This window comes from Lissotriton helveticus, unplaced genomic scaffold (assembly GCF_964261635.1).
Source record: "Lissotriton helveticus unplaced genomic scaffold, aLisHel1.1 SCAFFOLD_404, whole genome shotgun sequence".
In the NCBI taxonomy this organism is placed as follows: domain Eukaryota; kingdom Metazoa; phylum Chordata; class Amphibia; order Caudata; family Salamandridae; genus Lissotriton; species Lissotriton helveticus.
Window position 1 is genome coordinate 473,676 of NW_027612035.1, and position 24,693 is coordinate 498,368.

At 47.4% G+C, this 24,693-nt stretch overlaps 2 protein-coding genes across 3 annotated transcripts in view; both read right to left on the reverse strand.

Moving 5' to 3' along the window:
- LOC144807604 (uncharacterized) overlaps positions 1-24,693 on the reverse strand; it is a 272,324-nt gene that overhangs the window by 46,538 nt on the left and 201,093 nt on the right. The window contains exon 4 of one of the 2 annotated variants that reach the window (XR_013606355.1): positions 7,812-8,523. The exons of the other annotated variant lie outside the window; for it this stretch is intronic. The gene's annotated coding sequence lies outside the window, so the exon portion shown is untranslated. Of the gene's footprint in view, positions 1-7,811; positions 8,524-24,693 lie in introns of those variants that run through there. 2 annotated transcript variants of the gene reach the window in all.
- On the reverse strand, positions 5,081-7,804 carry LOC144807612 (uncharacterized; the record flags this gene model as incomplete). Its single annotated transcript, XM_078673244.1, has 1 exon — positions 5,081-7,804. A coding segment is annotated over one exon (1,842 nt), but the record flags the coding sequence as incomplete, so codon positions are not given.

Genomic DNA, 24,693 nt, shown 5'->3' on the forward strand with positions numbered 1-24,693 from the left:
TAGGGTTCAGGGTCAGTTTTCAGTTCTTGGGTAAAGGGGTATTTTTAGGGTTCAGGGTCAGTTTTCAGTTCTTGGGTAAAGGGGTATTTTTAGGGTTCAGGGTCAGTTTTCAGTTCATGGGTAAAGGGGTATTTTTAGGGTTCAGGGTCAGTTTTCAGTTCATGGGTAAAGGGGTATTTTTAGGGTTCAGGGTCAGTTTTCAGTTCTTGGGTAAAGGGGTATTTTTAGGGTTCAGGGTCAGTTTTCAGTTTTTGGGTAAAGGGGTATTTTTAGGGTTCAGGGTCAGTTTTCAGTTCTTGGGTAAAGGGGTATTTTTAGGGTTCAGGGTCAGTTTTCAGTTCATGGGTAAAGGGGTATTTTTAGGGTTCAGGGTCAGTTTTCAGTTCATGGGTAAAGGGGTATTTTTAGGGTTCAGGGTCAGTTTTCAGTTTTTGGGTAAAGGGGTATTTTTAGGGTTCAGGGTCAGTTTTCAGTTCTTGGGTAAAGGGGTATTTTCTGGGTTCAGGGTCAGTTTTCAGTTCATGGGTAAAGGGGTATTTTTAGGGTTCAGGGTCAGTTTTCAGTTCATGGGTAAAGGGGTATTTTTAGGGTTCAGGGTCAGTTTTCAGTTCTTGGGTAAAGGGGTATTTTTAGGGTTCAGGGTCAGTTTTCAGTTCATGGGTAAAGGGGTATTTTTAGGGTTCAGGGTCAGTTTTCAGTTCATGGGTAAAGGGGTATTTTTAGGGTTGAGGGTCAGTTTTCAGTTCATGGGTAAAGGGGTATTTTTAGGGTTCAGGGTCAGTTTTCAGTTTTTGGGTAAAGGGGTATTTTTAGAGTTCAGGGTCAGTTTTCCGTTCATGGGTAAAGGGGTATTTTTAGGGTTCAGGGTCAGTTTTCAGTTTTTGGGTAAAGGGGTATTTTTAGGGTTCAGGGTCAGTTTTCAGTTTTTGGGTAAAGGGGTATTTTTAGGGTTCAGGGTCAGTTTTGGGTTTTTGGGTAAAGGGGTATTTTTAGGGTTCAGGGTCAGTTTTGGGTTTTTGGGGTACAGGGATATTTTTAGGGTTCAGGGTCAGTTTTGGGTTTTTGGGGTACAGGCGTACAGGGTAAAAACAAAAAAATATTACATTAAATCAATTAAATAACAATAAAAAAAATAAAATTACATTAAATTATTAAGTGTTTTATTTTTTTTATATGTATATGTATTAGTTTTAATTTTGTTTTAATATTTTTATTTAATATTTGTAAAATTATATGTATTTTACAATTATTTGTACATTATTATTAATACATTTAAAAAAACGATATTTGTAATTACGATATTTTTGTACTACGATATTTTTTTTTCGATATTTTTGTACTTACCTTTATGGAGATAGCATTCCGATATTTTTGATGTCGATATTTTTGCTCCGATATTTTTGTAGTTCGATATTCTGTCTGTCGATATTATGTCAGACATTCAAATGTCAGCACTGCGAGGGTTAACCCAGAGAGCTGCAGCTCACATTCTCCTGCTTCAGAGGTAAATGTCAGCACTGCGAGGGTTAACCCGGAGAGCTGCAGCTCACATTCTCCTGCTTCAGAGGTAAATGTCACACACTGCGAGGGTTAACACAGAGAGCTGCAGCTTACATTCTCCAGCTTCAGAGGTAAATGTCAGCACTGCGAGGGTTAACCCAGAGAGCTGCAGCTCACATTCTCCTGCTTCAGAGGTAAATGTCAGCACTGCGAGGGTTAACCCGGAGAGCTGCAGCTTACATTCTCCAGCTTCAGAGGTAAATGTCAGCACTGCGAGGGTTAACCTAGAGAGCTGCAGCTCACATTCTCTTGCTTCAGAGGCAAATGTCATGCTCTGCGAGGGTTAACCCAGAGAGCTGCAGCTCACATTCTCCTGCTTCAGAGGTAAATGTCATGCACTGGGAGGGTTAACACAGAGAGATGCAGCTCACATTCTCCTCCAGAGGTAAATGTCAGCACTGCAAGGGTTAACCCAGAGAGCTGCAGCTCACATTCTCCGGCTTCAGAGGTAAATGTCATGCACTGCGAGGGTTAACCCGGAGAGCTGCAGCTCACATTCTCCTGCTTCAGAGCTAAATGTCATGCACTGCGAGGGTTAACCCGGAGAGCTGCCGCCCACATTCTCCTGCTTCAGAGGTAAGTGTCACGCACTGCGAGGGTTAACCCAGAGAGCTGCCGCTCACATTCTCCTGCTTCAGAGGTAAATGCCAGCGCTGCGAGGGTTAACCCAGAGAGCTGCAGCTCACATTCTCCTGCTTCAGAGGTAAGTGTCACGCACTGCGAGGGTTAACCCAGAGAGCTGCAGCTCACATTCTCCTGCTTCAGAGGTAAATGCCATGCACTGCGAGGGTTAACCCGGAGAGCTGCAGCTCACATTCTCCTGCATCAGAGGTAAATGTCATGCACTGCGAGGGTTAACCCGGAGAGCTGCAGCTCACATTCTGCTGCTTCAGAGGTAAATGTCATGCACTGCGAGGGTTAACCCAGAGAGCTGCACCTCACATTCTCCTGCTTCAGAGGTAAATGTCATGCACTGCGAGGGTTAACCCAGAGAGCTGCAGCTCACATTCTCCTGCTTCAGAGGTAAATGTCAGCACTGCGAGGGTTAACCCAGAGAGCTGCAGCTCACATTCTCCTGCTTCAGAGGTAAGTGTCACGCACTGCGAGGGTTAACCCAGAGAGCTGCAGCTCACATTCTCCTGCTTCAGAGGTAAATGTCAGCACTGCGAGGGTTAACCCAGAGAGCTGCAGCTCACATTCTCCTGCTTCAGAGGTAAATGTCATGCACTGCGAGGGTTAACCCAGAGAGCTGCAGCTCACATTCTCCTGCTTCAGAGGTAAATGCCATGCACTACGAGGGTTAACCCAGAGAGCTGCAGCTCACATTCTCCTGCTTCAGAGGTAAATGCCAGCACTGCGAGGGTTAACCCAGAGAGCTGGAGCTCACATTCTCCTGCTTCAGAGGTAAATGTCAGCACTGCAAGGGTTAACCCAGAGAGCTGCAGCTCACATTCTCCTGCTTCAGTGGTAAATGTCAGCACTGCAAGGGTTAACCCGGAGAGCTGCAGCTCACATTCTCCTGCTTCAGTGGTAAATGTCATGCACTGCGAGGGTTAACCCAGGGAGCTGCAGCTCACATTCTCCTGCATCAGAGGTAAATGTCATGCACTGCGAGGGTTAACCCAGAGAGCTGCAGCTCACATTCTCCTGCTTCAGAGGTAAATGCCATGCACTACGAGGGTTAACCCAGAGAGCTGCAGCTCACATTCTCCTGCTTCAGAGGTAAATGCCAGCACTGCGAGGGTTAACCCAGAGAGCTGCAGCTCACATTCTCCTGCTTCAGAGGTAAATGCCAGCACTGCGAGGGTTAACCCAGAGAGCTGGAGCTCACATTCTCCTGCTTCAGAGGTAAATGTCAGCACTGCAAGGGTTAACCCAGAGAGCTGCAGCTCACATTCTCCTGCTTCAGATGTAAATGTCATGCACTGCGAGGGTTAACCCAGAGAGCTGCAGCTCACATTCTCCTGCTTCAGAGGTAAATGCCATGCACTACGAGGGTTAACCCAGAGAGCTGCAGCTCACATTCTCCTGCTTCAGAGGTAAATGCCAGCACTGCGAGGGTTAACCCAGAGAGCTGGAGCTCACATTCTCCTGCTTCAGAGGTAAATGTCAGCACTGCAAGGGTTAACCCAGAGAGCTGCAGCTCACATTCTCCTGCTTCAGTGGTAAATGTCAGCACTGCAAGGGTTAACCCGGAGAGCTGCAGCTCACATTCTCCTGCTTCAGTGGTAAATGTCATGCACTGCGAGGGTTAACCCAGGGAGCTGCAGCTCACATTCTCCTGCATCAGAGGTAAATGTCATGCACTGCGAGGGTTAACCCGGAGAGCTGCAGCTCACATTCTCCTGCATCAGAGGTAAATGTCATGCGCTGCGAGGATTAACCCAGAGAGCTGCAGCTCACATTCTCCTGCTTCAGAGGTAAATGCCATGCACTGCGAGGGTTAACCCGGAGAGCTGCAGCTCACATTCTCCTGCTTCAGAGGTAAATGCCATGCACTGCGAGGGTTAACACAGGGAGCTGCAGCTCACATTCTCCTGCTTCAGAGGTAAATGCCATGCACTGCGAGGGTTAACCCAGAGAGCTGCAGCTCACATTCTCCTGCTTCAGAGGTAAATGTCAGCACTGCAAGGGTTAACCCAGAGAGCTGCAGCTCACATTCTCCTGCTTCAGAGGTAAATGCCATGAACTGCAAGGGTTAACCCAGAGAGCTGCAGCTCACATTCTCCTGCTTCAGAGGTAAATGCCATGCACTGCGAGGGTTAACCCAGAGAGCTGCAGCTCACATTCTCCTGCTTCAGAGGTAAATGTCAGCACTGCAAGGGTTAACCCAGAGAGCTGCAGCTCACATTCTCCTGCTTCAGTGGTAAATGTCATGCACTGCGAGGGTTAACCCGGAGAGCTGCAGCTCACATTCTCCTGCTTCAGAGGTAAATGTCATGCACTGCAAGGGTTAACCCGGAGAGCTGCAGCTCACATTCTCCTGCTTCAGAGGTAAATGTCATGCACTGCGAGGGTTAACCCGGAGAGCTGCAGCTCACATTCTCCTGCTTCAGAGGTAAATGCCAGCACTGCGAGGGTTAACCCAGAGAGCTGGAGCTCACATTCTCCGGCTTCAGAGGTAAATGTCATGCACTGCGAGGGTTAACCCGGAGAGCTGCAGCTCACATTCTCCTGCTTCAGTGGTAAATGTCATGCACTGCAAGGGTTAACCCGGAGAGCTGCAGCTCACATTCTCCTGCTTCAGAGGTAAATGCCAGCACTGCTAGGGTTAACCCAGAGAGCTGCAGCTCACACTCTCCTGCTTCAGAGGTAAATGTCACGCACTGCGAGGGTTAACCCAGAGAGCTGCAGCTCACATTATCCTGCTTCAGTGGTAAATGTCACGCACTGCAAGGGTTAACCCAGAGAGCTGCAGCTCACATTCTCCTTCTTCAGAGGTAAATGTCACGCACTGCGAGGGTTAACCCAGAGAGCTGCAGCTCACATTCTCCTGCTTCAGAGGTAAATGTTATGCACTGCGAGGGTTAACCCAGAGAGCTGCAGCTCACATTCTCCTGCTTCAGAGGTAAATGTCATGCACTGCGAGGGTTAACCCGGAGAGCTGCAGCTCACATTCTCCTGCTTTCACTTCTTCTTTTCTACACAGTTCTCTGGCCACTGTCACAGAACCATTAATGATGCATAAAATGACAAAAACCACAGCCAGCTCTGAAGAATCTTCAGTTTGTGCTTGTTAAATTGTTTTGAGTGTGTTGGGTTTATGTGTTTTATCACTAATCTCCAGAATTAGCTGAAAATACCCTTGTTAGTCCAAGCATTGTTCATGGAGTTGATTTTACAGGGAGCATGGTCAGGTGTGCTTGGATTTCTTTTGTTATAACTCTCTCACAGAATAAAAACCAACAATGTTTCTTTACTTTTAGTCCACTTTGTGCTAGTCTCCCAATGGTTTTCCTGATATTTCATGTTTTTCCTAGCTGTAGGGAAATAAACAATAGCAGACAATAGACACTTTTATAATTTTCAAATATATGTGTTTTTCTTCTTTCCTACTAGTTCAGTCTTCTATCCTCTGCTTTGTATCAGCTGGTATTTGAATGTCCCGCATTCTTGTAATTTTATCAGTTTCTATAATTCCTTCATCTCACAATAACTGCACTTTTTTTGGTTCAATGCACACCAATGGATGGGTCAGTATTATGAATGATGTAATTATATTATTACCACATTCACTCAGCTCTATGCTTATTTCTATGTGGGATCAGTGATAGTGGTGTGCTCACTGATGTCTTTGTAGGTTTGAAGACTGACTGAAGCTCTTCACACATTCACTGCACTGGAATGGCTTTTCTTTTGTGTGTCTGATGCCGCTTTAGGTACGATAATGTGCAAAAGCTCTTTAGACGTTCACTGCAATAATATAGTTTTTCCCTGTGTGTGTTCGCTGGTGCTTTTTTAGGTGTGATAATTGACTAAAGTTCTTCAGACATTCACTGCAATGATATGGTTTTTCGCCAGTGTGTGTTCGATAATGTTTTTTTAGCTCTGCAGATTGACTAAAGCTCTTCCCACATTTACTGCACTTTAATGGCTTTTCCCCTGTGTGTGTTCGCTGATGACGTCTGAGGTTAGATGAATCCGTAAAACTGCTCCCACATTCACTGCAATGGTATGGTTTTTCTCCAGTGTGTGTTCGCTGATGATACATAAATCCTGAAGCGGAACTAAAACTACTTCCACATTCACTGCAATGGTATGGTTTTTCCCCGGTGTGTGTTTTCTGATGATACATAAATCCTGAAGCGGAACTAAAACTACTTCCACATTCACTGCAATGGTATGGTTTTTCCCCGGTGTGTGTTTTCTGATGATACATAAATCCTGAAGCGGAACTAAAACTACTTCCACATTCACTGCAATGGTATGGTTTTTCGCCAGTGTGTGTTCGTTGATGAAACATTAATGTTGATGAGTTACTAAAGCTACTTCCACATTCACTGCAGTGGTATGGTTTTTCCCCGGTGTGTGTTTTCTGATGATACATAAATCCTGAAGCGGAACTAAAACTACTTCCACATTCGCTGCAATGATATGGTTTTTCGCCAGTGTGTGTTCGATTATGTTGTTTTAGGTGTGCAGATTGACTAAAGCTCTTCCCACATTTACTGCACTTGAATGGCTTTTCCCCTGTGTGTGTTCGCTGATGACATCTGAGGTTAGCTGATCTCGTAAAACTACTTCCACATTCACTGCAGTGGTATGGTTTTTCCCCGGTGTGTGTTTTCTGATGCTGTTTTAGGTGTGATGATTGACAAAAGTTCTTCACACATTCACTGCACTTGTATGGTTTTTCCCCTGTGTGATTTCTCTGATGGTATTTTAAGCCTGCTAATCGACTAAAGCTCTTCACACATTCACTGCACTTAAATGGTTTTTCCCCTGTGTGTGTTCGCTGATGATACCTTAATGTTGTAGAATTCCTAAAACTACTTTCACTTTCACTGCAATGATATGGTTTTTCCCCAGTGTGTGTTCTCTGATGAATTTTTAGAACTGATAATTGACTAAAGCTCTTGAGACATTCACTGCAATGATATGGTTTTTCTCCAGTGTGTGTTCTCTGATGGAGTTTTAGGTGTGATGATCGAATAAAGCTCTTCATACATTCACTGCACTTGTATGGTTTTTCCCCTGTGTGAATTCGCTGATGGTATTTTAAGCCTGTTAATCGACTAAAGATCTTCACACATTCACTGCACTTAAATGGTTTTTCCCCTGTGTGTGTTCGCTGATGATTCCTTAATGTTGAAGATTCACTAAAGCTACTTCCACATTCACTGCAATGGTATGGTTTTTCCCCGGTGCGTGTTTTCTGAAGCTGTTTTAGGTGTGATGATTGACAAAAGCTCTTCACACATTCACTGCACTTGTATGGTTTTTCCCCTGTGTGATTTCTCTGATGGTATTTTAAATCTGTTAATCGACTAAAGCTCTTAACACATTCACTGCACTTAAATGGTTTTTCCCCTGTGTGTGTTCGCTGATGATTCCTTAATGTTGCAGATTTCCTAAAACTACTTTCACTTTCACTGCAATGATATGGTTTTTCCCCTGAGTGTGTTTTTTGATGATACATTAATCCTGAAGAGGAAATAAAACTACTTCCACATCCACTGCAAGTATATGTTTTTTCCTTCTTGGTCAGTGTCCCTGAGTCGGGTATGCATTTTTCTACATCTCTTGACTGTGCTCTCTGAAGGGCCAACATGACCGATAAAGCACTTGTGTTATTTTCACACTCCATGTATGTGTGTGGTATTTTGCTTGTTTGCTTTCTGAATAAACTTTAAAGTGCAAAGGTCACCAAATACTCGCCACACTCATAACACGTGTAAGGCTTCTTTGTGGTCGAATGTGTCTTTAGAAAGGATAATGACTCTGCAAGGTTGCGAGTAAAGATCTATCGTCCTTCTGGTCGGTGGACACTGGGACAGTACTCTGTGTTTTATATAGCAGAAGCCCCATTTCTTTTAACTTTCAGTTAACTGTGCTTTTCGCTGGTTGCTATGGAATGGCTTGAAAGAGTTTACAATACACCTCCAGCACTGAATGGTGGTCTGATATCACTTTAGGAAGCAGAGCACTGCTGTAACCACCTCATGATCAGAGCTGGTATTGGACATGTTTACACAAGAAGTGGTTGATCAGTGTTGCCTTAATTTTCTACAGGTCATTTCTTCATCTTGAGGCACGGAGGTGCACCGCTGAGACTCGTAGAACCACTGAATTGCCCTGGACGGTACTTCCAGGATCTGTCAGTTTTATGTTCAGGTTCGGCTGCCTCTGTCTGCACTTATGTTTTGCTGAATACTGGAACTCAATATTTCGGACTTTGCTTTTGCAGATTTACAGTATTATCTTCATTATTCTTAAGCATTTTGTGTAATCAAGGATTGCTTTCTGTCGGATGTAAAGAAATTTAAATTACTTAAATGGAAAATACTGGAATGTGGATATACAATTTTTAATTGATTGTAAAAGCATCATATTTATTACGAAACTAATGAAGACATATTTAAGACCTATTTAATCATACAGAGAAATTTACATAAAAATTCCTTTGAACATGCCACAATCTTATTTATTTCAGCAAAGGTGTTCATAGAGTAACTTAGCAAAAAAAAGTGTGCTCGCATAGCAGTCATATACTAGTTATAGCTTTGGGTAGATACATATGGTCAAGGTTTTGTTAAAACAAGAACAGCTCTTGGAGTAAGCGATGGATCAGGAAGACTCAAGACAGCAAGGTGGACACCAGGATGTTGTGCCATACATCACATCTTATTGCTCATGGGGGTGACTGGTTTCATTCACTACTAACTTTTTTTCAGGAGGATTCCCCTCGCTGTTTTCTCGAGGCCTGATTAAGGGGGCCTTTTTGTGCGCTGATTGTGTTTGGGACCCATGTGGCATAAAGGGGCTCTATCTGGCCCTTGTAGGCCCTGCATCATGTATCGACCCTCTCCCCATATAACGTTCCTGCCCAATCTAAAATGGCGCTGCCTCTAGAAATCTAGATATTGACATAGGACTTAGCATGTCCTTCTTATGGACATGTAAGAAGGACTATCATGTTCTATAGCTTATAAATATTTCCAAGGTGGCAGCCATCTTAGAATGATGTTGTTTACTAATTCTGCTGAGATTTCCAGATTGGCTTGGTCTATAGAATTTCCAGGTTCATCCTAGGCCACTATTCACCTCATCCCCCCTATCCCTCTAATCAGGATTCTATCTTCCTAATTGCAAAATCTAGTTTGACCTAATGTATTTCAACTTCCCTTTTTTATATTCGCAGCTGGGCACTCTCTTCAGGATTTGCTGATTTCCAACTAGAAATCGCATGCCTATAACGTTGGGAAGCCCAAAACAGAAAGAGTATCTTCTTCAGTCTTGACATCTTCTGTCATTATGCTGCTGTTTAATGGGCTGTCTTTGTAGAACAGTGACATGGAACTCTCCGCCAGCCACCCCATGATTTGCTCCATCCCTTCCTTCCTTCTTCTGACCATACCCCCTTCTCCTCAACTCCCCTCGGCTTCCCCCCACGTGAGCATGTAGTACTCCGGTCCCTCCCCTCTTTCCACTCTGGAAATTTTGTGTCCTTAGCCACGGATTCCCTTTCTCGAAGATCACTAATCTCCAAACTGGTTCCAGACGGCTGTAATTCCTACACTATCATATACCTCCCCTAAACTACCTAAAAGCGTTTTAAAGAACTTCAAACACAGGCTTCTCAAATTTCACCCAGAAACTCTTATTTCCAACCTCTATGTCTGCACAAATAAAGGAGCTACCATAAGTGACCTTATCTTTTACACTAAAAGACCAGCTCAATGAAGGAAAGCCCTTTGCTATCTGCTCCGGATTACTGCATCCACTAAAGCCCCCCACAGTCTCAGACTCTCTGTAACTCCCTCTATTGTTTTCCGAGCAGAGGCAACCGTCTACATTTATAATAATTGGATTATACTCATCCAAGCATCTGAACGCAGCCTAGAATTACTTGATGAAATTTTCCTCTCAAACTCTCTGTGATAAAGTAGGTTTCCTCCCTGACCCAAGCTCATCCTAGACCTTTAGTCATCCCACGGGTACCTCGTTCTCTACCCTCTCCTAACCCCACTACTTGTATTGCTCCACCCCTTTCCCCTCCTCCCTATCCACCTCCATCAGATTACCCAACAGCATTCATTTACCATTAGCCTTGTAGCTTGCTTCAACCGGCATTTTTCGTCATAATAACCTGAGCCCTCATCACACCTCTAGAGCAGCGACCACTGAAATACACTGACTCGATACTAACACCTTCACCTCATCTCTGCCCCTGACCTCTGAACATGCCCCCACTGTCAGCACTGATGCATCTGTGATACCCTTTCTGGACCAAACCATGACACTTGCTGTGAGAAGTTGGCCTGGCATATGCTGTCCACTATTCTAGTGGGCACCTTGCACCAGTCCAAATGACCCTTATTGATAGTAGGTTTAAAGACAACCTATATAGAAAGCTATCCTAGTGGGAGCTGTGGAGAGCAGCCTTCAGGCTAAGTCTTGAAGGAATGTAAGGCAGCTTGTTTTACCAGTCTATAATCTAAAGAATGGCCAAATGAAAGGAGAACCACACCAGGTATATATATAAAATATATGTATTTATTCTAAACACATCCCTCTAGTCTCTTTATGAGGCTAGAGGCAAAAGTAGATTCAGTAAACTTATTTAGCACACAGTAAATTAGCACAATATTCGTTGAGCCCTAGGGGCATACCAAACCATATATTAAGAAAGTGGTATAAGAACCACGACTGACATAGATACAAGGCCTAGAGCCTTTAGAATCGCTGAGGCCACCAGGAACCACCCAAGGTAGTGACACAGGGGACCCACGGGGGACGAGTGCAGTCTCTAAACACTGCCGCGAATCACCATTAACTTCTATGGGGAAAGTCGCGGTTGGAAATTTAAAGGTAAAGGACACTTAGAAGAGGACTTGGAGCAAACCCCTTTAGAACTAGGAGGTTCTAGAGTCAACACTCACGGGAGCACCGGAGTACTCGATTTACCTCACCCAAGGAAGCCGGGTGCATAGGTGTCTTTTTGTGTCGGGTTTCGTCGTTGATTTCAATGGCGAGCTGCTGAAAAATGCTGCAGGTGACCAAGTACAAAGTGTCTGAGTGGATCCAAGGGTGGATCGGAGATGTGAAGAACCTGAAAGCAGAGGGGACAGAGTCTGGGTCACTTGCCAGTGACCAGGAAGGTGATGAGAAGATGCCAACCGATGTCGGGTGATTTCAGGTGAAGGAGGAGAAGCTTGACTCTTCAGCCATGAGGACCAGGAGGCGTCGAGGACGACCAGGAGCTGGATTCGAGCTGTCCCACAAAGGATGTTGAGTGCTGCAGTGTCAGTTTCCAGATTGGACCCAACATGCCTTGGCAACAGCAACCCATGCAGAAAGAAGAGATTGGCTTCAGTGCAGACCAGCAAGGTCTGAGGTACTCACTTTTTGGAGGGGAGTCAGGGCAAGTCTGGAGCAACCAGGAAAGCCCAAGGAAAAGAAGAGTCTCTGAAATGCCTGCTTGAACAGGGGAGTCGCTCCTTGACCCCAAGGGAGATTCTTCCGTCTGCTAGTCGTGTAGAATTTCGCAGTTCCAGGATATATGTTGCAGAGTTTCGTCCAGGTGTAATCTGAAGTCCTAAGGACTGGGGTCCATACTTATACTAAGTTAGGGGGTTGGACATACTCTGGGGACACACCTATGGGAGGATGCAGGGAGGGCGGTGGCTACACCCCTTTCCCTTTGTCCAGTTTCGCGCCAGAGCAGGGGCTCAGTGCCCCTGCAACCGTTTTGAACTGGGATATGCACAGGGACACCAAGTGTGCCCCCAGCACTGTCTGAATAGCATTTTATGAATGCACCCACCCATCCCCAATACACTAAAGCCTATCTGGGAGGTGGTTACACCTCCCTGTGACAAGACACCTATTGTCTAGGCCTCCCCTGCCAGAGTTTCATCCAGCAGCAGAAGGTCATACCCATGTCTTTGGCTGCAGCATCCATTTTGTGATGCTGGGACTCTTTTAAACTATTACCGGTTAGGTTAGTGTATACATGTCTCTCCCTCTAGAAGGGTGGAATTCTACTCCCGCCGCCAGGACTGGATTACAAAGTGTTTGACACCAAACACAACACGTTTCATTCAGCCATTCCAAAGTAAGCATTTACCGCGAGGTTATAATGCACTTAAGAGTATATGATCTGGCTGCATCACAGAACAGCTTCAGAGAATAGATTCCGAAAGCTGCAGAGGGGTCCTGTTCATGCATGGGCACCCTCTCACACTAAACCAAGCACTCTGCCTTCAGGATTGATAAGGCCTTACATAGGAGTGACTTATAGGTTTATATTTGTCAATGTTTAAAGGTAGATATAGGGAACCTATATCTTAGTAAGGGGTGCATGCACCACCTTCCCCAGGCTGCAGTAGCAGACCTGTGGTGCCATTTTTGGAAGGTTTCACAGGGGTGGCATAATACATGCTTCAGCCCCTGGTAGGCCTCTGGTGTACCTATGCCCTTAGTACCTAAGGTGCCATATACTAGGGACTCACAAGGGTAACCCAGTTACCAATCTGGAGTGTACCTAAAGTACATGCAATCATTTTAGAGAGGAAGCAGCTAGGCTGGGGTCCTGGTTAGCATGCCCCTCAGCCAGACTAGAGTCGAAAAACAGTGAAACACCAGCAAAAAGTGGAGGTAACTATAGTACGCAGACCCCACTCTCCTACACAACTTCCCCCCCCCCCCCTCCAATGCAGGGACATTAAACTAACCTTAACCAGTTGAGTCTTCATGTTCTAAGTGGATATACCTGGAGAGTCCATCTGCATTGGCATGGTTACTCCCAGGTCTGTGTTCCACTGTACAGTCCATCCCCTGTAGGGAAATGGACCACCTCAAAAGTTTGGAGTTTTCACCCTTCATCTGTTTTAGCCATAAGAGGGGCTTATGGTCAGTCTGAACAGTGAAGTGATTGGCAAACAAGTATGGCCTCAGCTTCTTCAGAGCCCAGACCACAGCAAAGGCCTCCCTCTCAATAGCTGACCAACGTTTCTCTCTAGGGGTCAGCCTTCTGCTAATGAAAGCTATTGGGTGGTCCTGACCTTCCTCATTCAATTGTGATAGCACAGCCCCTACCCCCAACTCAGATGCATCTGTTTGGACAATATTCATTCATTCATTCATTAATCTTTATTTCGGCAATTTGCCATAAAAGAGAAGCATAAAATTAGTAGAAAATAAAATCAGACATCAGTATTACATCAATATTACATCAATAGCGTGACAGCACACAAATAGAAAAAGAAAATGCCCCAATACACATCACCTGTACTATATAAATAATCAAATAAACCAGTACTGACTGATTAAAACAATCTAAGATATTACAAATTAAAAATAGAGACAATTTAACAATATGGCTAAAATCTCATAAAATGACCGGATACCAGAAGTTTATACTCTAACTATGCATTATCTAGATCAGGGATGAAGTACCCTAGGAATTAGAAGCAATCTCTTGTGCCATGCTGCTTCGAGAAATTTGGCCACTGCAAAAACAGTTACTTTTGAGAGGTCAGTTTTAAGAATTCTAAAGGCCTCAGAGCATTTAGCAAACCCTAGATATTTACATAGTGGAATTATCCAGAACCTTCTGGCCGCAGTGTAGGCAGGGCAAAAGAAGACTAGATGCAATTCATCTTCAAGCCTACAATTGCAGCCCGGACAGTTTTCCAGGGAGTGCTGGTTCCATTTACTAGTAAATGCTCTTAGCGGGAGAGTCCCATACCGCCCATACCCATACCGCCAATGCAGATATAATTTCCTGGCCAGATTCGGAAAAATTCGGAAAAATATCATCAAGAACTGAGTGGAGAAGTGTGGCTCAATGGTTAGAGCGGCAGACCCTGTTGCAGAGGTCTAGCCCGGGACCAGGGTTCAATTCCCCGCCTCGGCGGGTCTGGGCTCAAAAATTCCACGGACCAGATCATTCTCACCTCGGTGCCTATTCCAATCATGGAGTCCCACTCTGCAAATCTGGGCAATAGCTTGCTTAGGCCTAGATGTAGGTAAAATAGATTTACCGATTTTTAATTACCGGATTTTACCGATTCTGTAATTAAAAATCGGTAAATCTAAGGGATGGATATGTAGGTATTCCAGATGTGCTGGAATACCGATTCGGAAGAATTCGGTATTTACCGATTCGGTAAATACCGAATCGGTAATGCCCATTCATTCCTATGGGCTTTGAAGCCCATATGAATGAATGGGCATTACCGATTCGGTATTTACCGAATCGGTAAATACCGATTTGCACAAGGGTGCAGGGGGTGTCACTTTGACACCCTCTGGCACCCCCAAAACAGGCTTGGGTGCCATGTGGCAGGTCTGCCTGTCACATGGCATAGGTGTGCATGCACACATGTGCATGCACACCGGAATCGTTATTTTCCCATCAAATTGGATTTGATGGTAAAATACCGATTCTGTAAGGCCTCTGGGACTCTGAAGAGTCCCACCTACATCTCGGTGCCTCAGAATCGGTAAATTTACCGAATTTTTATTTTACCGAATCGGTAAAATTACCGAATCGGTAATTTTACCGATTCGTTAAAATAATGCCCCCTACATACCTGTCACCCATTTACCGATCGGTAACGGCCAAAATCGGCCGTTACCGCTCGCTAAATGGCCTCAAACGGCCACCTACATCTGGCCCTTAGTCTCCACAATGGCCCCCACAACGCTAAGGATGCCTGGCCTCCACCTTGGGGGTGCCCAGGAGTGGACACCTCACAGGGAAAGCCATGATGTATCAATTTACTCAAACTTATAGGAGTCTTTCACCCGAAGAAAAGTGTTAGCCAAAGAATCTGGGGATTTACCCTGCGTGTGAGATGCAAGGTTACATGCATAATAAGTTACCACTAGATGTTTTCGAGACAATCCCTGACAGGCCACTTCAGGATCACTCCACAGGGTCGGAAGGCCCAGCCGGGCAAACTCAGTTTTTAGATATTTAAACCAGGGATGTTCTCTATAGTAGGAAGAGCAAGAATTTCCTGCAGTTCCTGCCTGTAATTGGCTAACTCAGGAGTGGACCATAGTCTTCTCCAAAAGGTTAGGGGCTTTACACCCACTACTTCGTTCAAGGGTTTCAGGCCCAGATCTAGCCTGAGGGGCAGAAGGGGGGTGCTAGCCGGTAACTTTAAAGGTTGTCTAAGAAACTTGTTTTCTACAATGACCAACTCCCCAAAGTTCACTGCCATAGAGAATCGCACCTCTGGCCTGGAGTCTATAAATCTCCAACGGGGGGCTAGCGGTTTAACAGTTGATTTATTAGAATTGGCTAGCCTAATTATTCCCCCTGCTATTTGAGCCAATCTGAGCTGGGACTTAACTTGATGATCGCCCCATTCCAATTTACCATTCATGGGTACACACAGATACTCGAACGTAAAGACTCTTTCTAGCCTGTTCAGGCCTATAGAGGGGTTGGGGCGTGTTTTTTTGGGAGGATTAAAAATCATGTACTTGGTCTTCATGGAATTTATTTCGAGACCATGCTCTCCACAAAATACCTCGAAACCCGCGAGAATACGCTGAATCCCCATTGGGGATTTCGACAGCAGCAGGGTGTCGTCCGCAAACATGATTGCGGGCACCCTGCTGCCGCCGAGCCTAGGTGCATCTGTCTTGGGGACATTGTTTAGGTGATCGATTACCCCGTTGACAGAGAGGCAAAACAGGGTCGGTGCAAGAACACAACCCTGCCTTACCCCTCTGCCAACGGGAAATCTTTTTGAAAGGCTACCCATCCTCCCGCACCTAACCTGTGCATAATTGTGTGTGTGTAGACGAACAATGATGTCTAGAAGAACGGCGGGGATGCTGAGTTTCGCGAGTACCGCCCATAGTTTACTCCGCAGAACCAAGTCAAAGGCTGCGCGGAGATCAACAAAGACGGTATACAACGTACCCCCCTCCACCCGCACCGTCTTCCAAAAGAGAAGGGCCAGACGAAAAATTTGGTCCATAGTTGACACCTTGGACCTAAACCCAGCCTGAAACGTGCTTAAGATTGAATGGTCCGTCATCCATTCCTGCAGGCGGTCAAGTATCAGCCTCGCAAAGATTTTTTGTGAAACATCAATGAGGCTGATTGGCCTGTAATTGGCTGGGAGCAGAGGAGAGCCCTTCTTGAAGATAGATACGATCTCTGCTCCCAGCCAAGTACTAGGGACCGCCATTCCACCTAGAATTGCATTAAAAACTTCCAGCAGGTAAGGGGCCCAGACCCTAGGTTGGTGCTTAACCACATGGCTGCTGGGCGTTTCCCCCCCCCCCCTGTGCTGGAAAATGCCATTTTAGTGGCACCATGACGAGCTCAGCTCGTCATCAGCACACGACACCCGTGGGTGATGACGAGCTGAGCTCGTCATCAGCATCGAAAGGGTTAAATAGATCTCCCGGGATTTTATCTAGCCCGGGGGCTTTACCCGATGGGAGTTTAGATATTACATTGAGGACCTCCCCCAATGAAAACTGCATTGGCTCAACGCCCTCCAAAGTTTTAAATTGCACGATTGACCCGCCGGAGAATAGAAGGTGTTTAAACGATAGCCCATCTTGGAGCTTGGGCAAGCCAGGGCTAACCTCTTCATAGAGGCTGCAGAAGTGGTCCTCCCACACCGTAGCCGCTATATTAGCCTCTACAGCTTGAGTCGGCTCGGCAGACCCTGTTCTCACTATCTGCCAAAATTTGCGGGCATCTCTAGTCTGAAGAGAGGCCAACATATTTTCCCAATTGGAATAATCCCATTCCACCTTTGCATGATGGACAGCTTGCTTCAATTCCGCCCTCCTAGTCTTAATTATCTCTATGTCTCTAGGGTGCTTCAATACAGCGAGGAGGTCGGCCTTTGCCTTCCTACAAGCTGAGTTGAACCAAGAGGGTCTTTGCCCCCTCTGGGGCCCTTTCCGCACAATAGGATTTAAAAGTTCCGCAAGGGTATCCACCAATTCCGTATGGAGGGTGGCCAACTTAGGAAACAATTTTTCTGGTGAGGATTGACTAATAAGAGCCCCGACGTGTTCAAATATGGGGAGGATCCGTGCATAAAGCTCGGAAATGTGTGCAGGATTGTCCAGGAGCTTGGCCCACCTCACTCTGCGCCTAGCATTAGTTAAAATTAATTAATTTAGGATCTGAAGATGCCTCTGCCGGCTGATCACCCGTGGGACCGCTGGGCGAAGCCAGCGAAAGAATCAGCGCATTATGATCGCTTTCAGTTCTTTGGACTACAGAGACCTTGTTCCAGTCCGATGTCTGAACAAGGATGTAGTCCAAATGAGACTCCTGCCCTGGTTTATTAAAGGTGGGTTTTGAAGGGATGTCACTCTTAATTCGACCATTGCAGGCCCTCAGAGAATTACTGAGAGTGAGTGCCAGAATTTGTGTTGCTAAAGGAGACCATGGCTTAGCTGGGGGACCAACTAATTGCGGATTCCCCACTGGTCATCCTCCTCCAGAAGTGCTCCCTCCATAGTCAGGGTTAACTGCTCAAACTGACAGTTAAAATCACCCCCCAACAGGATCCTAGCACTCTGAGGTATTGTGGGCAGAAATAGAGAGAGCTCATCAAGGGTGGGTGAGGGCTTCGTTATACTCATTGGTCTGGAATATACATTTATCAGCGCACGTTGAGTATGGTTCAACCATTCCAACAGCACGCACTGAACATCCAATGAGTTAGTTTTGAGGACCCTAGCCTTGCAACCAAGATGGGTTGCCACCCATATGCAGAGGCCCCCCGAGGGCCGTCCTTTCCCCACCCATTTAGCTGGAATTGAAAAGTTTGCATAACCTGATCGCCATTTGTCCTCCCGTGCCCATGTCTCCTGAAACATGCATACATCCTGTGTGTCGATAAAAGACCCCCACTCAGGGGAGTCTAGTTTACCCTGGAGCCCAGCCAGATTCCAGGAGAGAATGGACAAACAGGATGTACGCTCGCCGGGAGGTGTAGGAGGAAAATCAAGTATAGTAGCCATAGCCACAGTGGTATCCGCCAACTCGGCGAGAGGTTCGGTAGATTGGAATTCCACACCGGTCACACCCTCGCCATTGGCGATTGTTTGACCACCCGTGCCCTGGTCAGACTGTAGTCTTCAATCACAATCGTCCATACCTGAGAACACATCAAACCTATTTACTGACTCCAGGGGTGTAAAAGGTCTCAGGTGATCCATTCTCCTATTGGTAGCCTAGGAGGTACCATATTCCACCCGAAGGGATCAGCAGCGGGTAAAGGGTATGGGACTTGAAACGGATATTTAGTATTGTAAGGTAATGAAGAGATAATCTGATTGGGTACCTGGCCACCAATGTAGGTGGGGGGAAACACCAGGGATCTAGGGTAAAAATAAGTCAAGGGACGAGGGACGATGGAATTGCTACCGCTACCTAGGGGCCAATTTAATATATAATTGACGGCTTGCTGGTCTCTAAAATTTACAACAACTAAGTCTCCCTCGTTGTCCTTGACCCTACTACCCAGCCAAGAGAGGCGCCGGACATGCACAATGTCACCATTGATGTTTTGTGTGAGTGGTCTAAATTGGCTGAGCCAGTGCATAATTTAATTTTTCAACTGGTGAAACCCTTCCCTCTTATTGTCTGGCAATCTAGGGACCCCTGTCAGAACAACCACGTAGGGGACAGCTTCTGGGGGGAGTTCTACTTGGGGGGTTTTACGGGAAGGTGAACTGGCATATCTGGTGGTACCCCATGAGGTCTCCCGTGTATTTCCTGCAGAAACTTTTCCAGGTCCCCTCGGAACTGCACTACCTGGGTTTGGAACTGGATCGTTACCCTGCTTAGGTGGTGGAGCCCTGTGTTGCTTGGGATTTGTTGGTTTACTAGATTGGACTAGACCTTTAGAAGCACTGGTGGTACACAACGTCACTGTGGCTGAGGGTGGGACATCCCCACTCACCAGTACCTTGGATAATCCCTCATGATTACTAATGGCAGACTCAATGTCCTCTAGCCTTTTCTCAACCCTCTCTATAATGGGTAAGATGAAAGACCTTATTAGGTGTTCCATGTTATCCAGTGAAACGGCAGTTGGTACGTCCGTTAAGGAGGGGTCATCCGGGCTGTCAATTTGAACAGTAGTGTTCACGGCCTGTACAACTGGTAACAATGATGGAGGAGGTGCCAAGTTTGACGTGTTAACTAGGGCGGCCATTGGGGCCGAGGCAGTTCTAGTACTAGGCTTTAAAGATTTACCAAAGTCGGTGTGACTGATTTTGGGCTTATGCGGGTCCCCCCCTTCCGTCTTCTTTTGGCAGGTGGTGGGCCATGGACCTTGACAGGCACTGATCTTTTTGGTTTATTTTGAGCAGGTTTAACCCGGACCGGAGTCCGAGTAATCGGGTCAACATCTGGAGAGAGGAGTATCGGTTATGGACTGGTCTATAGGGACCAGAGGTGTTGGGGTGCAATCACGTAACAAAAGTGGGAAACTCTCCAAAGATGGGAGGTCTTCATTGCTGCCAGTACAGCCTACAGTAAGGGAAAAGGCGTTAAGTGGGGGATCTGTGGAAGCCCTGTTCTTTATACATTCGACAGAGCGACGACGCTCTGCCCGGCGCTCTGCCAAAGTCTTTTCCCTGTCTGGATCAGTTGGAGCCCTTGTAAAATAATTATCAAGTGTGCCCGTAATATTACCCCCAGTCTTCTCAGGGAGTGCTTTACCAGGGCTTTGGGCCATTGCGGACAGGTGCACCAACAGTTAATAACAATAAATACAATGAAAGAGAGTAGGCCCTGCCCGGCCTCACTCGGTCTCTGAGGGCCTCAGAGGGCCTGCTCTTTGCCCGGGCTTAGCCCCGTGCTTGGTCCCGCGCTCGCGTTTCAGTTGCTCCTTTAATTGAAGGGGACCCAGAAGGGGGCGGTTAGAGGACCAGCTGCGGCCGATCAGCGCCGCTGAGCAAGCTGGTCCTCGCAGTCCCGCCTCTGTCCGTGTGTAGGGCTGGCTATTCGAGTGATGTCCTTCAGGTCCCTGTCAGACTGGACAAACAAAGTTCCGGCACAAACGAGCGGCTCCCGCGGAGCGGGGGCCGCGAGAGGTGGCGTAGCGGGCAGTCAGGCAAGCAAAATGGTAAGGTCCGTGAAAGCAGCAATCCTCATAAGGCACCCACCGAATACACACACTGCAGATCTTCTTATGCAGGAGGGGGCTGGAAGAGGACCAGCTGCGGCCGATCAGCGCCGCTGAGCAAGCTGGTCCTCGCAGTCCCGCCTCTGTCCGTGTGTAGGGCTGGCCATTCGAGTGATGTCCTTCAGGTCCCTGTCAGACTGGACAAACAAAGTTCCGGCACAAACGAGCGGCTCCCGCGGAGCGGGGGCCGCGAGAGGTGGCGTAGCGGGCAGTCAGGCAAGCAAAACGGTAAGGTCCGTGAAAGCAGCAATCCTCATAAGGCACCCACCGAATACACACACTGCAGATCTTCTTATGCAGGAGGGGGCGGGAAGAGGACCAGCTGCGGCCGATCAGCGCCGCTGAGCAAGCTGGTCCTCGCAGTCCCGCCTCTGTCCGTGTGTAGGGCTGGCCGTTCGAGTGATGTCCTTCAGGTCCCTGTCAGACTGGACAAACAAAGTTCCGGCACAAACGAGCGGCTCCCGCGGAGCGGGTGCCGCGAGAGGTGGCGTAGTGGGCAGTCAGGCAAGCAAAACGGTAAGGTCCGTGAAAGCAGCAATTCTTATAAGGCACCCACCGAATACACACACTGCAGATCTTCTTAAGCAGGAGGGGGCGGGAAGAGGACCAGCTGCGGCCGATCAGCGCCGCTGAGCAAGCTGGTCCTCGCAGTCCCGCCTCTGTCCGTGTGTAGGGCTGGCCGTTCGAGTGATGTCCTTCAGGTCTCTGTCAGACTGGACAAACAAAGTTCCGACACAAACGAGCGGCTCCCGCGGAGCGGGGGCCGCGAGAGGTGGCGTAGTGGGCAGTCAGGCAAGCAAAACGGTAAGGTCCGTGAAAGCAGCAATCCTCATAAGGCAATACATTCTTTAGAGTAGTTAGGACTTTGCAGGTCACCAAATGCCTTTTGACAGCTAATTGTCCACTGAACTTTCTTTGGCATTCTTTTAGAAGTTAAGTCATTCAGGGGTGTCACAATGGAACCATACCCCTTGACAAATCTTCTGTAGTACCCAGTCAGGCCCAAGAAAGCTCTGACCTGAGTCTGGGTGGTTGGAGCAACCCAGTCCATTATGGTCTGGATTTTGCTCTGCAATGGTTGAACCTGGCCTCCACCTACAAGGTGGCCCAGGTACACAACCTGACTCTGCCCTATCTGGCACTTAGTAGCCTTGATAGTTAGGCCTGCCTTCTGCAGGGCCTCCAAACCATTTCTCAGCTGGACCAGGTGATCCTCCCGGGTGGAGCTAAAGACAGCAGAATCATCTAGATATGCTGCACAGTAGTCTTTCAGGCCTGTTAGGACTTTGTTCACCAACCTTTGAAAAGTGTCAGGTGCATTCTTCAGACCAAAGGGCATTACCACAAATTGATAGTGCCTACTAGGGGTTGAAAATGCTGTGTTCGGCTTTGCATCATCAGCTAATCTGATCTGCCAGTAGCCAGCTGTAAGATGAAATATTCTCAGAAACTTGTCTGAAGCTCATCTGCCCTTGGTATTGGGTGGGCATCAGTCCTAGTGACTGCATTGAGGCCTCTGTAGTCAACACAAAACCTCATCTCCCTCTTACCACCCTGGGTGTGAGGCTTTGGTACCAAGACCACTGGACTAGCCCAAGGGCTAGCTGAAGGTTCAATAACTCCCAAATACAACATTTTCTGGACTTCAGTCCTGATACAGTCCCTGACATGATCAGGTTGCCTGTAAATATTATTTTTTACAGGCAGACTGTCCCAAGTGTCCACTTTAGGACTGCACCAGGTGGTCTGACTTGGTGTCAGAGAGAACATGCACTTTTCTGCAATCAGTTTGCTGCTGGTCAGTGAGGCTGCCTGCTAAGGCTACACCATCTACTGAACCATCATCAGGGTTCTGTGAGAGCAGGTCATGGAGAGGGTCACTTTCCTCCTCCTGTCCTTAATCAGTAGCCATGAGCAGGCCCATGTCTGCCTTGTCAACATATGGTTTCAGTCTGTTGACATGAAGCGCCCTATGGGGCTCCTGGGAGTTTCTAGGTCTACTGTGAGAAGTTGGCCTGATATATAGTGCTCACTATTCTAGTGATCACTGTGTATCATACCAAACAACCCTTATTGATGATTGGTTGTAAGTCAACCTTATAGACCAGCTATCCTAGTAGCATGGACAAGAGCAGTCTTTAGGCTAAACTCTAGAGGGCGTGTTAAGCCAGCTGTTATACCATCACATATACCCCTTGAACACCAAGTGAAAGAACACCACACAAGCTGTTATGAAAATAAAAGGATATTTATTTATAACACAAAAACCCTGGACTCTTTATGAGGACAGGGTGCTAAGCACAATACAAAACTCTTAAAGAAATACTGAAAGTCGCACAATTTACACAAATACCCGAGGGGCACGAAAAACCATATACTACAAAAGTGGAATACAAATTACTAGCAGGTAAGTAACTATTCTCAGAGGCTTTGGGATCGCAAAAACTATACTACTGAACCTTCAGATTACGAGCAGGAGGCCTATGGAGATCGGGTGCAGAGTGTGCACTCTCACGCGGGATGCGGGACAAAGTCTATGGAGGCTAGTAAATGCAAAGTTAGTGTTCTCGGGCGAACCCGACCAGGTAGGTCAAAAACGAAAGAGGATCTAGACACTTAGAGAGTGGCTCTACGCTGGAGCACCGTGGTACTCGGTTTACCTAGCCCAGGGGCTGCGGCTGCATAGGGTTCAAGTGTCGTCGGGAATCCTCGTTGATGAACCAGGAGCCTGAAGTAAAAGTTGCTGGCAGGCGACCAGTGAAGATGTTCCGGGCTGATCCAAGGATGGATCAGTGAAGAAGGATACCTGTAAGCAGAGGGGACCGAGTTCTGAATCACTAGCCAGTGATTAGATGGGCACCAGGATGGCACCGGATGAAGTCACCTCGACCAGGTGAGTGGGCGACGCTGGGCACTGCAGTCTCTCGGACCAGGAGGCGTTGTCGGCAACCAGGATGGAGGTGCGAGCTGTCCCACGAAGGTATCTGCTGTCGGCGATGCTGGACCCAGGATTGGGGCAACAACTCTTGGCAAATGCAAGCCCACGCGGTGGACTCAAAATGGCGTCTGGAGTGGGCCAGGAGGGTCCGGGGTGCTCCTCTGTTGGAGGGGAGCAAGGGCCAGTCTGGAGCAACCAGACCAGCGGTGTTGTCGTTGTGGTGCGTCGTCAGGAGGGCCACAAGCCAGCAGGCAAGTAGCCGGACAACGCAGTGAGCAGCAAAAGAGCAGAAGGGCCCCACGCAGATCTCGTGGATGCTGGGGGGCTGGACTTCGGTGCTGGAGCTGCTCAGGGTTAGGGCTTCTCAAACCCCAAAGCACTCACTCGAGGATCCCTCGGTGGTCGTGCTGGATAAGCGTCGCGCAGTTTTGAAGATGGCCGGTCCCTCGAGGTCTCGTCGCACCCACGAATCTCAGCTGGGCTGATGATGTAGGTAGAGGTCAGAGGTGCCAGGGAATCAGGGTCTCGTCGAGCTGGGCAGTCTTGATCCGGAGGAGAGACTTACAGCAAACCGCAGCGCTTAGATGGTGCCCGCTGATGCAGGGTGGCTACTCCTTAGCCACAAGGGAGAGTCTTCAGAAATGTTCAAGAGTTCTTTCGTGGAAAGTAGTCAAGATTCAGAATTATCTAATTTGGGAAGGAGGCCCGCTCCTATCTTTATACTAAGGAGAGGGGCTGGCACGCGACTAGGTCCTGCCCATGGGTGGGACCAGGAAGGGGGGTGGTTACACCCCTCTCCCCTGTCCGGACTTCCCCCAGCTCAGGGGCTGGTGTGCCCCTGGAACTGGTTCAAGCCGGCATATGCACAGTGAGCACCGGGGTGCCACTTGCAGTCACCTTCCTCTAAAGCCCTGCCTACCTGGGATACACAAAACCCTGTCTGGGATGGTGCTAGCACCGCCCCTGACAGGAAACCCTTTGTCTAAGCTCTTCTCGCTGGAAGGACTCCCAGCAGCAGGAGGTCAGACTTGTGTATGTGGTGGCAGCATCCATTTTGTGATGCTGAGGCTTGAGTTAACTTTAACCGGGGTTCACAGTTACATACATGTCGTGTCCCTCTAGAGGGGTGGAATGCTAACCCCGTCGCCAGAATTGGCGAGGGGTTAGTATTCCAATTCGTATGACACCTTACTCGACATGTTTTGATAAAGCGATACCAAAGCTAGCAAATAACCGCGAGGATTATAATGCACTTAAGAGTATATGGTACGCGTTATCATGGAACAGCTATTAGGACTTGGTTCCGCAAGCTGCAAATGGGCTCAGCTCATGCCAGAGCAC